This window comes from Bombina bombina, chromosome 6 (genome assembly GCF_027579735.1).
Source record: "Bombina bombina isolate aBomBom1 chromosome 6, aBomBom1.pri, whole genome shotgun sequence".
Taxonomy (NCBI): domain Eukaryota; kingdom Metazoa; phylum Chordata; class Amphibia; order Anura; family Bombinatoridae; genus Bombina; species Bombina bombina.
The window spans coordinates 1,015,799,486-1,015,815,697 of NC_069504.1; the positions used below are offsets into that span (position 1 = coordinate 1,015,799,486).

The window sequence follows — 16,212 nt, forward strand, 5'->3', positions numbered from 1 at the left end:
AACAAGTCCTTTTATTTTTAAAAAGACTTAATTCATCCTGAGTCATTTTTACTGTGTAAAAAAATGTCTCCAATTATTGTTGATCATGTGTGTGTGTGTGTATATATATATATATATATATATATATATATATATATATATATATATATATATATATATATATATATATAAATATATATATATATATTTATATATTTAGATTTGCAGCATTGCATAAATATTAGTGGACCCTGGTGAAAGTTGCATTGAGGAAGCGGAACTGAGAGTGGGCACAATCAAAAACTCAATAATATGTCCGTTAAGTGCAAAATGTTCTTGGGGGTTAACATTTTCAATTTATCCAAAACATAATTTGTAATGTAACAAAAAAAAGTTTTCTATTTCTGTGTTGAAGAAATAAAGGATTGTAAATACTAATTTGCTTCCAATATGACAAATATCCACAAAATCAGCCCATTGCTCTGCAAATCATTGATTTGGAATTCAAACTGGTTATGCAAAGGTAACAACTGCTCAATCGTCAGAATAGTTCCTGTACATCTTAGCTCTATTTACGAGGCACTTTCATTGAAGAAAGGATAAAGGCACTAGCAACTATCTAGATCATTCTCTGTTTAATCTGGAGCTTCTTTAGCAAATTCTAGAGGAGTACAAAAGTCTATGGACATCAAAATAATGGATGCTAAGAAAATGGTTTGCAGATTTTGATGCATATAATAAAGGGTTAATTACATTCTGAAATTGCAGCAACAGACATGCATTTGCACCATGTTCATTTATGAACCTATGTTGTTTCTTAGGTATAACTACATACTGTTCAATTTCTTTTTAATAGCCATAGAGTTTCCTTAGGGTTTTGTTATTAGATTTATGCTTGGAGAATAGATAACAGTTTTCCCTGAGTAATACTGCAGGAAAATCATTAGGCCCTTGATTTCCTTCTGGCTCCTAATCCAATAAGGTCTTTTAATATTGATATCATGCATTAATTACTTCTGATTATACCTTAGTCAAATAGGCCATAATGCTGAATAATTGAACATGCTTGATCTCCAAAATAGTTATTGTTCCCATTTGACTAACATATGCATTTACATACAGTACTTTAAATTACTAATTTTAAAGATTTCATAAATTAGGAGTGCACTTTTGGTGAATGCAAAAAAAAAATGATCTGTGTTTAACGAGTTCAAAAGAAAACTTATCCCCTATTGTCTGAGGTAACATTTCAGGCATGCGAGATTACAAAATAATTAAATCCAAAACATGCTTTATGTTTAAACTCCATTGTGCTGTCTTGCAACAAAGGGGAAAAAATTATTTGCATCCAAGTTGTGAAAAAAAATACCATCTGCAGTGTAAAAACTAGCAGCATTTGCAGATGTGTCTCCCTTTCCCTTTAATTAGGTTGTATTTAGTTAGTCTACCTTTAAAATGATGCAAAGTCATGTGTATATTCATAAGGTGCTTTATGGATCTGTAGTCATCAGTAAGTGCATACTATTTCATGGAACAGATATACACCTTCAGATCAAAAATAAAAAATAAAAAAAAAGAAGAAGAAAATCAAAAGTAAAAAAAGAAAACAATTAGCAAGTGTTTGCATACTGATACTGCCCGATGCCTAAATTCAGATGCACTTCCATGGATGCAATTGTGCAGTTGGCAGATAAATCTACTAAAATCCATGCATAGCTCTTGTCTTTCAATAATGATTTAAGATTAACAAGCAAAAAGAGAAGAAGTGTTTGTTTTACTTGATGTTCAGTAGCATTCAATTCTTTAACTACTATAATTGTTGGAAAACTTCCCACTGACCAGCTAGAAATTCCATTTAAAAATAAATGATAATATTATCTTTCACGGATCCTGAAAGCTTCTTTTCCGCTGAGCATAAATTCGCAATGCAACAATGCATTAACGATGAAATAAAGCATTCATAGACTAGTGTTTTAAAGCATGTACTGTGTGAAAGAGCCACTGAATCTTGTAGCTGGAGTAAGCTCTACACATCTGTCAGCAGCTTGCTTTTGTTAACACAGTTCTGATTGGCTACGGTGCAGTTGCCAGTTCTGAGATTTGCCTCCCTAAAATTGTCTATGCTATTATTCAGATCCTCTTCAATCTCCATGTACTCAGATTTGCTCATTGTGGATGAACTGCGCCGGCTCAGATCACTGTTAGAGGCTAAATTAGGTGAGCTAACATGAAGCAACTGAGCCTGTTCTTCCCCTTCAGTTTCTCGGTGGTAAAAGTAGTTGAAGTTGGACACAATGACAGGTACAGGCAAGGCAATTGTCAGCACACCAGCAATGGCACACAAGGAGCCCACAATTTTGCCTCCAATTGTCACAGGGTACATGTCACCATAGCCCACAGTGGTCATAGATACCACCGCCCACCAGAAAGCATCAGGGATACTTGAGAAATGAGAGTCATCCTCTTCAGCTTCAGCAAAGTAAACTGCACTGGAGAACAAGATGACCCCAATGAATAGAAAGAAGATAAGCAACCCTAGTTCTCTCATACTAGCTTTCAAGGTCTGTCCCAAAATTTGTAGGCCCTTAGAATGTCTGGAGAGTTTGAAGATTCTAAAGACTCTTACCAGTCTGATGACCCTCAGGATTGCCAATGATGTTGCCTGCTCTCCCTTTTGGGGACCATCTTGCTCTGCCATCTCAGTTCCCAAGGTGATAAAATAAGGAATGATGGCCACTATGTCAATGAAGTTCATGATGTTCTTGAAAAACTCTGGCTTGCTTGGGCAAGCAAAGAACCTGACCACCAATTCAAAAGAGAACCAGATAATGCAGAGGGTCTCCACCACAAAGAATGGATCTGTGAAAATGTTGGTTTTGTAGAATACTGTACTGTTCTCAACTCGACGTGAAAATAACCTTTCTTCTTTTAACTCTGGCAAAGTCTCCAGGCAGAAAATAACAATAGAAATTAGGATCACCATGACTGATATTATGGCAATGATCCTGGCTGGCCCTGAGCTCTCAGGGTATTCAAAAAGTAGCCAAACCTGACGCTGGAACTCTCTTTCTGGCAGAGGGCGTTCCTCCTCTTTAATAAAGCCCTCATCCTCACGAAATTTTTCCATGGCTTCTTCCCCTAGTTCATAGAATTTGATCTCTTCAGAAAACATGTCCAGAGGCACATTGACAGGTCTCCGGAGCCTGCCTCCTGATTGGTAGTAATATAATATGGCATCAAAACTGGGGCGGTTACGATCAAAGAAATACTCATTCCTTAGGGGGTCAAAGTAGCGCATCCTCTTTTTGGGGTTACCCAGTAGAGTACTGGGAAATTGAGCAAGTGTCTTTAATTGGGTCTCAAAGCGCAGCCCAGATACATTTATAACAACCCTCTCACAGCACTCATGGTCATCATGATCAGGTTGGTAGCTGTCCTGAGGGTGACCTGGCAAGGCTGAGGTTTCGTCCATGTTCTCCCCAGCTATGACAGTCATTTTCACGGTGGGGAGGGATAGGGAGAGGAGGAGCTGCTGGAGGTGCTCACTTTCTGCAGCAGCACCCTCCTTCTACCCCTCTTGTAATATCACAGTAACTTCCAATATGATGGTCCCAACAGCACTTTTTTCAAAACACTTTGGATTAAGGTAGATATCTATAAGTGCCACCTACACTGATACTAATACATCCACTGTAGTCAGTTCCCATGTGATGGACTTTTGGTATAAATCACCTTGAAATAGTATTCCTTCTTTCACTTTATGAGTACAGTTCAGTTCTAGTACCCAGATCTATCATTGCTGGTCTGCTGTCACAATTCCCCAAACATGGAATGCTGTATGGGCTTTGCCAACTCAGCAGTTTTCCTCTTGCCTTCCCCTCCTGTTTGTTTTCAATCTTAGGTAAACCAGATGATCACGCCAGTGCGGTAGATGAATACTGCAGGGGAATTAAAAAAAAAAAAAATACGAGAAAGGAAAAATATAAGACATGATAGGTATTATGAAGATCAAACAACATATAGATAATAAGAGGCACCTTTACTTCCATGCAAAAAAAGCAAGCTTCCAGTAAACAGCACAACACATAAGCTTAGGTCTGTTAACCCCTTAGATGCCCCCACAATAATTAACTCATTGGTTCCCAAAGAGGGCTAAAAAGCATTGAGTTCCAGCCCTCTCTGGAAGCTAATGGGTTAAGTTAACAAATGACAAGTTCAGTGCAGGAAGACAGCAGAAAAATCACTTTGCTGCAGTGCATAGATTTGAGGAGTGAAGGTAAAGCCATCCTTACCTTGTATTTAGTGCACTAGGAAGGGAGATATGAGCAGGCTGTGGGGAATGCGTCAAGCCTTGCAGCATGCAGAACACCCGGATGCGCCCCTTTAAAGTGAGATCGTTTTACAATACAGTCAGTATAAGTTCTGCTGAAATATTCATACTGCATACTATGTCAGCCCATTGGTAGCAATTATATGGAATTAAGTTCGGATGCTGACCGCAAAGGAATCTCCATGCCACCGAGTAAAAGTAAAAAAAAAAATGATGAGAAAGCGTTTATCCTTTTCTGTTGGAGATCTGATCCGTACAAATGTAGAAAGTAGAAATGTACATGAGCTTGATCCAAGCAAACTGCAGACCAGCTGCATCACAGGAGCAGAAGCACCCTATAGCATTAACGAGTGTGGTATTGGGAAGTCTGAATACATTAAGAGCAATAAGCAAACTCAAGTCATTTATTGACGTTGCAGTATCAGCAGAAACCTGAGAGCTGTTTGGTGCAGACAGGAGCAGCAGATCCTCCCTGGGTATCACAACTCCAGCCATTCAATATGGTATAGCCGAATGCTTTTACTGCTGGGGAAAACACAGCAGCAGCTAGTAATGAGGGTTAACACTGAGACGCAATGCAGGCAGCATGCAATTCAAGCAGCCCCCTCCATGTGGGTAGAGGGGTAGCTGGAGCAGAACATACAGCTGATATTGTAACCATATTAGATCCTAACACATAATGAGTGCATGATAGTACATGTGGGAGGGAAAAGGCCACTTCACGTTCACACGCAGACGGTGAGGGGGGGCAGGTATAAAGCAAACAGTGCAGGGAGCTGCTCACGCAAGCCAGGAACCAGCATCCTGCAACACTCAGCCTTTATACAAATGATTGTGGTTCGATTCAGTCTGCAACATTCCATAATCATCAGCTCTGTCAGCCCTCAACGCCCTATGCCAGTAATCAGCCCCCTGCCAAATGCTAATGCAAAGCCCCCCTGCCAAATACCAATGCGAAACCTCTACTGCCAAATGCCAGCGTTCAGCACTCACCTACACGAAATCCATGCTCAGAATTCTTCTACAAACACCAATGCTCTGCACCCATCAACTAATGCTCAGCACCCACCAGCCTGGGCCAGTTCTTAGCAGCCACTGCGAAATTCCAATGCATAGCACCCACTATCTATTGATAAGTGCTCTGCCCCAATGCGCAGATTACTTCTTAGTGCCAAAGCGAGTCAGCACCCAATGGCAATAAACACCCCACTAACAAGCACCAATGTTCCCCAAACATAAATATTCATGCTCTCAATCGAACTCCACAATTTCCAGGCTTTCCCTTCACAAAAACATTTTTCCCACAATATCCCACTTAATAAATTCATCCTATAATAAATGTGATTGCAGCTATCCCCAGTGCTCAACCCATTACTCAATATCTTTGCTCAAAATAAAAGGATTATAATTGGTTTTGTAAATGCTGCAGTCCTCACACAGCTCCGGTTGCCTCAGATCACACTGCAGTATAATGTAGGTTAGTAGACCAACACACGTACCATGGTCCATGATAGACACAGAGCTATATGTAGGTCGGTTGTAAGTCAGGTATTACATGATTGGGGTCGATCCTCTTCCAGGATGTGAAGCAGGAGAGTGCAGATATGTAGGGAGAAGGAGATGCCTGCATATTATTAGGCTGCCTCACTGATCCCCCACCAGTTTGTGCTGCAGCACTACTTTCCACAACACAAGCCGTGCAGGCTTCCTGTAGTCGTGCTGCAATACACTTGCTTGCTAGCTGTAAAACTCTAATGTAGTGCTGGCGCCCCCATCACATAACTGATATCTGGAAGATGTCGAAAGACTGTGCACATAGGCAAGCATATGCCACCCTGATTCAAGTCATACACATGGAATAGAAACAAAACAAATCCATAGTATACTGATCAAGAGCTGATCACAGTCACAGCAACGTCTCTTTTGTTTTCCTTGAATTGCTTGGTTGCTAGAAACAAGCCAAAACATTTCTGTCAAGCAAGGGGTTAAAGGCAGACGCTATTTTGCTGGTACTGTGGGATGTGTATAAGCAGTAGTCAATAGCTATGATCAATAGGTAAGGGTCTATAGTCATTTATGTCATAATGAAAAACATATATTTAACTGTACTATGTAAAAAGGAAATATAAATATACCATAGTGGACACTACATCTTTTATTATTTAAATTCTAACTACAAATTTTGATTTTAGATCGCTTTGGGAGGCTGCATGCAAGTGTTAAATGTTATTACTGGTAACCTTGCAGAATTTTTGTTGTCTAATACTTCTATGATCAGTTTTTCTCTCAAAGGAAAACTGAATCATAGTATATTACAAAATGCAGCAATGTATGGCCACTATGAATTTAGTTTTTTCAACATTTGTAATCATTTTGACTTGGGGGTTCCCAGAAATCACACTTTTATGTATTATTAACACCAAGTGTTACATATTGCAAATCATGTTTGCTGACTAATTAATTAATTAGTTCATTAATTAATGTGTTTTGCATGACATTTTAGTTGTGTATGGTTTAGAACAATTTAGAGAGACCACAGCTTGTACACCAATATCTGAAAACTTTATATTTGTAGCCAATCAGGCTGGATCAGTTTGTCAGTGGAGAATGATGGTGTAATGTTGGTAGATGTACTTATGCTGAAGTAGATAACCTGCTTTCTAATTGAATTTATATCATTCTCCCTTTTAACTAATCAATTTAATCTGAAAATTGTCATCTAAATGAGCATGTAACTCAAAATGAAATTTTCATGATTCAGATAGAGCGAGCAATTCAACGACCTTTCTAATTAATTTATATTTATCAAATGTACCTCTTTCTATCGGTCTCCTTGCTTGAAACGTGGCACTCTTCAGTGAGGGCATACTGAAGGTTCAGGACTGTGCTTATGTCTTGAGTACTATATACCCCTAGCACAGTGTATAGCAATACAAGCAACAAGTAGAAGGAGCTTTAGAGCTCTGTAGCTTTAGCCATTTTCTGGTAAAACTCTATGTTGAGCTAAGCTAGTAAACAGATAGTTTTACCACGAGGCGCTAGCAACAAATTGAATCCATTATCCAATTGGTTGTGCATCTGGTGGCCTCGCTGAGTGACGGACCAATCAGATTATGCAATAACAGCAGAGGGCAGATACTTTCCAGAGAGATTTGAAGCACGTCATGGGGAGTGGGACCCATGGTTAGGTTTCCAGAGGCAGTTGCGGCACCTGAGGATCTCTGGAGCGTATCTGCCCTTGGCCGTTATTGCATGATCTGATTGGTCCGCGTCTTTGTGAGGTCAACGGATGCACAACCAATCGGATAATGGATTCAATTTGTCGCTAGCGCCTAGTGTTTTAGCACATCTCTGATGGATGACTAATTTCAACCTGGAAATACCCTTTATGACCATTGGGTCACATCTTTGGGCCAACACCCTCAGTGGGTACCATTTGAATTAGTGTGGGTGGCTTTACTAGTATATTCTTTGAACCTACCATGTGCCATGTAAAAACTTAAGTTTGGTCTGCATGGATTGACAACTAACTAGCAACTGCAAGGCCTATAATACTGTTGACTTAAATTCTAAGTTATTAATTGTATGTAATGTAGTACACTTGTGGTATTTGTTCAAAATAGCACTTGTTTGTCAGCTACGGAAATGTACCATGCTTGGGGGTTCCAAAAATTGTATTACTTTGAACATTGGCAGTGGGCATGGTGTGTACCAACTTTTTACCTATAGTGTTACCTTTACGTTACGAGGCTCTGGGGTATTCCTGAAACTCCCTAATCTCTGGACAGGCTTCTTTTAACAGGAACCAATTTCTTTTAATTATGTTAAACACTTTCTTGCTCATTGTGTTATATGAACTCACAAAGTTTAATCTGGTTGGGTTTGTCATTTTACTGCTGACTCAGGTTTTTAATGAATCCTCAGCTTCCTCTAGCTCCTGTATGCTATAACCTCTGTTGACAAATTTCTCCTTCATATCCCTAGATCTAACTTCCCTAGTGTCTGGGTCTGACACTATCCTATCTACTCTAAGCAAGTGTGATTTGGGCACGCTCTGATAAACTCTGGGCGGATGAAAGCTACTCCTGTGTAACAGAGTATTCCTGTCTGTGGGCTTAACAAACAAATCAGTTATTAACCTGCCATCATTTTTGAGGACCATAGTGTCCAAAAATTCCACCTTATTTGCATCAAGTTTGCTGCTGAACTTCAGAAAGGAAACAGCATTTTTAATATCTGATTTGAGCTCTGCTAATTTATCCGGGGGGCCCCGCCACAGGATGAACAAGTCATCAATGTAGCAGAACCACCCTTCGCAGTACTGTCTGAAAAGAGGATTAGTGTACACATGCCTCTCTTCGATGGCATCCATTACCAAACAGGCATAGGATGGGGACACATTCGACCCCATCGCTGTGCCTGTTTTCTGCATAAAAAATAGATTTTCAAATAGAAAAAAGTTATTTGTCAACACTAGATGTAATAGTTGAACTAGCCATTCGAGCTGTTCCTCACTATACAGATTGCTTTTCAATAAAGCCTCCTTTATACAGTCCACACCTGTAGTGTGTGGGAAGACCGTATAGAGGGAATTCACATCCCAAGTGGCCAGTACAACCCCCTCATCCATATCCTGTAGCTCTGTGATCTTTTCTATGAATTGTACAGTATCCCTAATGTATGATTTTCCTTGTGTTACAAGGGGTGCCAATACTTTATCCAAAAATTGAGCGCTAGGGCTCAAAAGTGATCTATAAGCCTTTTATGGACCTTTGGCACAATATAAAACACAGGTGTCATAGGGTACATTGGGATTAAATATTAATACATTTTTTGTGTCAAGATGTTACCATTTAAGTCTGTGTCCAAAATTTTTAATAATTCCTTATACACATTTTCAGTTGAATTACCTCTTAACTTTTCATACACATCTGTGTCACATAACTGTCGCATAATTTCATCTTTGTATTTTGTAGTGTCCAATACCACCACAGCTCCGCACTTATCTGCGGGCTTGATGGAAATGGACAGATCCATTTCAAGTTCTTTTAACAGCTTGTGTTCCTCCTCTGTCAAATTATATAGACCTTTAGGTCTGTGTTTGTCATGTGCCAGTTCTTTATAGTGAGTATCCACTACTTTAATGAAAGTTTCAACCGCTGTATTGTCGCCTAAAGGGTTAAATGCACTTTTTAGATTAAGGTCAAACTGTCATGTGTCAAAAGGTACTGTTTTATCCTGTGTACCTGTAACAGATGGAATAGTGTCTCTATTGGGGTTGTTGAAAAAGACTCTTAATCTCAGTCCCCTAAAGAAGCGTGTAAGATCCAACATTAAGGAGAATTGTCAGCTTCCTCAGTTGGTTAAAATGATAGCCCTTTATTTAATACTGCAATTTCATTTTGGCTTATGGTTTTAGAAGAGAGGTTGATTACATTTACCTCCGTCGTATCGGCTTGGCTTGTGAGCGAGTCCCCGCTCCTCCCATGTTTCCTCCCTCGTCTGGTCCGCCTCCTCGTTCTTTTGTGTCCTGTGGGCGCTCCCCTAAAAAAAGAAGAGGAAGAAGAAGAGGTCATGGGTGCTGGGGCTGTAGTCGACATACCCTGTGTTCTTACTGTCGATAAACCCCCTGATTTAGGAGTATCGGAACTAGTGGCAGCGCCACTATTTGTGTCCCTCGGCGTTCTCTGGTGTGACCCCGCCCATCTTGGCCCGCTATTGGCTGTTCTCCGACGTGGGCGGTTCCAACGATATACGTTGCCCACACTATAGTCGTGCTCATTACTTTTGAATGTGCGCCGTTTACGTTCCTCCCCTTCCTATTTGAAGGTGTCCACTATTTGCTGTACCTCATTAAGCACCCGGATGTACTCTTCTTCATCATAGAGGGCACGCAGTTTGCATTTATGCTCATCAATGCTAGCTGTTAAGGTCTGCGACTCACGATTTGAGAAATCAATGATTAAGATTAATAAGTCCATAGAACTTTTGTTTAAAATCTGTTGATAAAGGGTGCAGAACTCTGTGTTATCTGAGAAGAAAGTGGGTTGGAGGGGGGAACCGCATACCTCTAGGAATACGTCTGGTTTGGTAGTATTCTGCTAGTGCTGCAGAGTGTATTTGCAGATTCACATGTCTTTTCATTACCCTTTCAAGGTCTCGTTTTTGTGAATCTTTATCAGGTGCTGTCAGGAACTCTCTAGGCCCCACTGTCAGAGTAGCTATCTGTGCGGCCTCTTGCTCTGAGTAGGCAAATACTCCTGTCTCGCAGGCCATTTTTCTGAAATGAACAGGTATAGGCTTCCAATAAAGTACACATTTTCTGTAATGTCGGTGGTGCTGTGATCCCTGAGGGTACGATATGTATTGAAGCAATGAAATCCGCACTTCACCACTGAGTGTATCTCATTATTTCAGTATATATTCATAGACAGACCGGTGCAACACTTAAAGAGACCACCCTCTAGGTCTCAGGATATATGAAAGCACAACACAAGGTAGCACACGGTATAAAGGCTATACCTTTTATTAGAGCAACGTTTTAAAAGGGTTAAAAAGGGATATGTTATATGGAAAGGTGTTTGACTGGAAAGGGCTCAAAAGTATATATATATATATATATATATATATATATATATATATATATATATATATATATATATATATATATATATAAACGTATTTAAATCAGCACCACTGGTATAATGTATATGAGAGTAGCCACAAAATGTAATGTTCCCTAATCTAGAGATACATTTACAAAAAGTGCACGGTAGTGGTATTAATAGAAAATAATACAATAAGGAAAATAGACCACTATTGTCCAGTACAGGACTATCACTCTATCATAAAACATCCCACATATAAACAGAAAAGCAGGAGAGAGAGATATAAACCCTCAGCCAATGTGTAAAGAGAATTTATTATAACAATAGACAACATATGTAAATCTACTTCCAGTTTGCAACATGAACATATCAGTAATTGACAAATATACAATCCAACGATTAATGCATCAATGATATGTATCAAAAGAAATAGATCAATGTTGGGCAATATTATTCTTAGAACATTTTATTCAAAATCAAGCATTCAGATATCAATATGTTCAACCAAGAGCCAATTCAGAGTTCGCATACCACCATTCTTAATAGACAGCAAAAAAGCTGTATTTGTAATCCAAAAAACAAATGTTAGCGGTATTATCCCAAACACTTCTTGACAACCATGTATCCTCCACTATTTATAAGCAGATCCTCATGTCTACCAATATTGGAACAGATCAAATTAAATTTTTCATACTTCAACAAAGGATATGTAACATGTTAAGTAACATTTAGTGTGAGATTTGCTGCAAAGATGGTAGTTCCTTCAGAACCAAGGTGGTTGCGAATATCCAGAGGCACTTGAGTGCATAAGCACGCCTCACGTGTGGCCAAAAAACAACCTGCAAACTGGCTGTAGACATCAGCGGTTTCGCAGCTGACAAACACCGCTGTGTAGCTACGCGCGTTTCACCCATTTAGCATACAGGCTTCTTCCAGATTTGTTCTGATTGGAGGGTCCCCTCCTTTCTTTTAAACAAATTACTCCACCTTTGTTTTAAATTTAATTGCCCGGTGAATTGATACATAGTTAATTATCTTGTTGACAATTGTTACAAAATATAAATATATTTAATACAGATAATAGTATATACAACGTTACAATCATTCTAGAAGAAACTAGCCACCTATGTTCAAACTGAAAACAAAGCTGTGTTCGTGAACACCTTAAAATCATTTATATATTAAATATATCTGATAGACGAAAACAAATTGCAGAATAGTATAGAGTGTTCCTTGCTATTTTATCAGCAACCTACCTCATATTTATGTGTTCTTTTTGAGGTCTCTGAAATAAATCATTCCAAATTTATTTCTTCATTCATGCCATGAGGTTTTAAACTTTTCATGTTAAAGATCCATTTGCTTTCTTTTCACAATAGGATTTGATCCAGATTACCCCCTCTACTCCTAATGTCAACTAGCTCCAAGCCCCTAAATCGCAAGATATTCTTATTACTATTATGGAACTCCATGAAGTGTCTAGCTACACTGCTGCTCTTTATGCAGTTGTTTTTTATATCACGCTTATGTTCTTTGATACTTTCTTTCAGTTCTCTATATGTTTTATCAATATAGAACATTGGAAATGACATAATACCATATAGATACCACCTTCACTTGTCATAGAACTTATCACCTATTAGCATATTTGTGCAAACAGAGCAGTGTGTGCATTTAAAGCTCCCATCTTTATATCTCTGTGCTGTAAGCCAATTTGTATTATTGGATATAAAATAACTATGAACCAACATGTCCTTTAAATTCTGCGCTCTCCTTGGGGTCATTAGTGGTGTACTACCTACAAATTTGGCAATTGTTGGGTCAACCAATAATATGTGCCAATGTTTTTGCAATATTGCGTGAATATTACACCATCTGTCATTATATGTGCTGATGAATCTTGTACAAGAATTGTTTGTTGTCTTATCTTCACTGCCATATAGCAAGGTTTCTCTATTTTCTATATTTTCGATTTATCAAAAGCATTTTTCACACTTTTTTGAGAGTACCCCCTCTCTTTAAATCTTTGTTTTAATTGTTTTGTCTCATATTTAAATTGAACAAAGTCTGTACAGTTGCGTCTGTGCCTTAAATATTGACCGTAGGGGATATTTTCAATTAATTGTTTAGGGTGATGGCTGTCAAATGAAAGGAGGACATTGCCTGCAGTATCCTTCCTATGTGTAGCAGTTTTCAGTTCATTATTTGAATTTATAATTCTTAAATCCAAGAAAGTTATTTCTTCGGTACTGTATGTGTATGTAAATCTTAAATTTACATCATTATGATTTAATTTATCCATAAATTCAATGAGATCCATCTCAGTGCCCTCCCATAGAAGGAACACATCATCGATGAATCTAGTCCATAGGGTGATTGATAAGTTATACTTTTCATCGCAATTTAGAATAAAATCATGTTCCAATTTGCCCAAGTATAAACACGCAAAAGTGGGGGCACAGCATGTCCCCATTGCTGTCCCCAACACCTGTTTATAGCATTTGTCCATGAACACAAAATAATTGTGGTCAAGGACAAATGCTAGCAATTCAATGATCCCAAGAGGTCTTAGGATAAAGAAAAGACCAGGGGCTAATTTTAGATAATCCCCTAACAGAAAACTTTCAAGTGAAATGGGATGAATTTGCCTCTCAGTGTTCCACAAAATGGATGAATTTGATGATAGAGGAAAATAAATTGAGACTAGTTAAAGGGACAGTCAAGTATAAATTAAACTTTCATTATTCAGATAGGACTTTTAATTTTAATTGACTTTCCAATTTACTTTTATCATCAAATTTGCTTTTTTCTCTTGGTATTCTTAGTATAAACTAAACATAGGTAGGCTCATATGCTAATTTCTAAGCCTTTGAGGGCTGCCTCTTATCACATGCTTTTTAACTCTCTTTTCAACACAAAGAGACAGAAAGTACACATGGGCTTTATAGATAACACTGTGTTCAGGCACAGAAAGTTATTTAAGATCTAGCACAATAGAATGCTAAATTTAAGACAATAGATAATAAACAGTCACAGTCATGTGATCAGGGGGCTGGAAGAAGGTTCCTAGATACAAGGTAATCACAAAGGTAAAAAGTACATTAATATAACTGTGTTGGTTATGCAAAACTGGGGAATGAGTAATAAAGGGATTATCTATATTTAAAACAATAACAATTCTATGGGTGACTGTCCCTTTAAAGTACAAAATGATCTTTTAACAGCAAAAACTCAAGTTGAAGTCTGGAAGGGTAAAGATGAATATGAAAGGTTGATGGGATTAACGAAAATTGAGCTAAGGAAAAAAACAAGATTTGATAAAATTTAGAAAAAAGAAAAAATATCAGAGAGATTGGTTAGATTATAAAGAAAACAAAATATATGACTATACATATAGTGCATCTAGTGGATCAGAAACAGAAGGGTCAAGTGGGGAGGACAAACAAACAAATAAGTAATATAGAGAACAAAAATAGACTTTTTTAGGACACAGACCCACAAATATAGGAGAGGGGGCAGGAAGCACAGATACAACAAGAGGCAGGCGGAGATATCCGTTGAGACAAAGTAGACAGAACAACAATTAGATACAACTATAGTAAACCTTTAAAAAAAAAAGAACTTACTATTTCACAAATGGAAGTTCTAAGGAAAGGATTAACCTTTTCCCCTGTAAATAAGATTAACAAATTTGAAGTAGTGAAAGACCTAAACCTTTTTGCAAGGAAAATAGTTTTTAAAAAGGTTTTTGATAATAAACCAGAGACAATTACTTTGAATATACATGAAAAACAAAGTTTAAAAGTTTTAGAAGAATTAGCTGCTGAAAACTGTGAACAATGCAAATTCTATATTGAAATCTGAAAATATAGATTTTATCAATTTACATAACAAATCGAAATATATGCCAGCCTTATCCAGTACTCCACTGATACACAATTTTGTGAAATTAGTCGAAAGAGACATTGACCACTGAGATGGATCTCATTGAATTTATGGATAAATTAAATCATAATGATCTAAATTTAAGATTTATATACACATACAGTACCGAAGAAATAACTTTCTTGGACTTAAGAATTATAAATTCAAATAATGAATTGAAAACTGCTACACATAGGAAGGATCCTGCAGGCAATGTCCTCCTTTCATTTGACAGCCATCACCCTAAACAATTAATTGAAAATATCCCGTACGGACAATATTTAAGGCACAGACGCAACTGTACAGACTTTGATTAATTTAAATCTGAGACAAAACAATTAAAACAAAGATTTAAAGAGAGGGGGTACTCTCAAAAAAGTGTGAAAAATGCTTTTGATAAATCAAAATAAAAAAATAGAGAAACCTTGCTATATGGCAGTGAAGATAAGACAACAAACAATTCTTGTACAAGATTCATCAGTACATATAATGACAGATGGTGTGATATTCATGCAATATTACAAATTGGCTTACAGCACAGAGATATAAAGATGGGAATTAAATGCACACACTGCTCTGTTTGCACAAATATGCTAATAGGTGATAAGTTCTATGACAATTCAGGTTTTGAACATAGGGTAAAGGGACACATTACTTGTAAAAGTGAAGGTGTTATCTATATGGTATTATGTAATTGTCCAATGTTCTATATTGGTAAAACATATAGAGAACTGAAAGAAAGGATCAAAGAACAAAAGCGTGATATAAAAAACAACTGCATAAAGAACAGCAGTGTAGCTAGACACTTCATGGAGTTCCATAATAGTAATAAGAATATCTTGCGATTTAGGGGCCTTGAGCTAGTTGACATTAGGAGAAGAGGGGGTAATCTGGATCAAATCCTATTGTCAAAGAAAGCAAATGGATCTTTAACATGAAAAGTTTAAAACCTCATAGCATGAATGAAGAAAAAAATTTTGGTTCATTTTTATAAGGAATTATTTATTTCAGAGACCTCAAAAAGAACACATAAATATGAAGTAGGTTGCTGATAAAATAGCAAGGAACATTCTATACTATTCTACAATTTTTTTTCGTCTATCAGATATATTTAATATATAAATGATTTGAAGAAGTTCAAGAACACAGCTTCGTTTTCAGTTTGTTGAACATAGGTGGCTATTTTCTTCTAGAATGATTGTAACGTTGTATATACTATTATCTGTATTAAATATATTTATATTTTGTAACAATTGTCAACAAGATAATTAACTATGTATCAATTCACCGGGCAATTAAATTTAAAACAAAGGTGGAGTAATTTGTTTAAAAGAAAGGAGGGGACGCTCCAATCAGAACAAATCCGGAAGA

General features: G+C 37.5%; 1 protein-coding gene across 3 annotated transcripts; it reads right to left on the minus strand.

Annotated features, from left to right (window-relative positions):
- Positions 1–694: 694 nt before the first annotated feature.
- LOC128662419 (potassium voltage-gated channel subfamily A member 1) lies at positions 695–5,986 on the minus strand. 3 transcript variants are annotated; one of them, XM_053716203.1, is made up of 2 exons: positions 5,809–5,986; positions 695–3,917 (listed from the first exon to the last, which is right to left on the minus strand). In XM_053716203.1, the coding sequence occupies exon 2, from the start codon at positions 3,473–3,475 to the stop codon at positions 2,006–2,008; it is 1,470 nt and encodes a 489-aa protein (XP_053572178.1). In that variant the 5' UTR covers positions 3,476–3,917; positions 5,809–5,986; the 3' UTR covers positions 695–2,005. The 3 variants fall into 3 exon arrangements, with proteins under 3 accessions (XP_053572178.1, XP_053572179.1, XP_053572177.1); XM_053716204.1 differs by lacking the exon at positions 5,809–5,986 and adding an exon at positions 4,477–4,748; XM_053716202.1 differs by lacking the exon at positions 5,809–5,986 and adding an exon at positions 4,272–4,748.
- Positions 5,987–16,212: the final 10,226 nt, after the last annotated feature.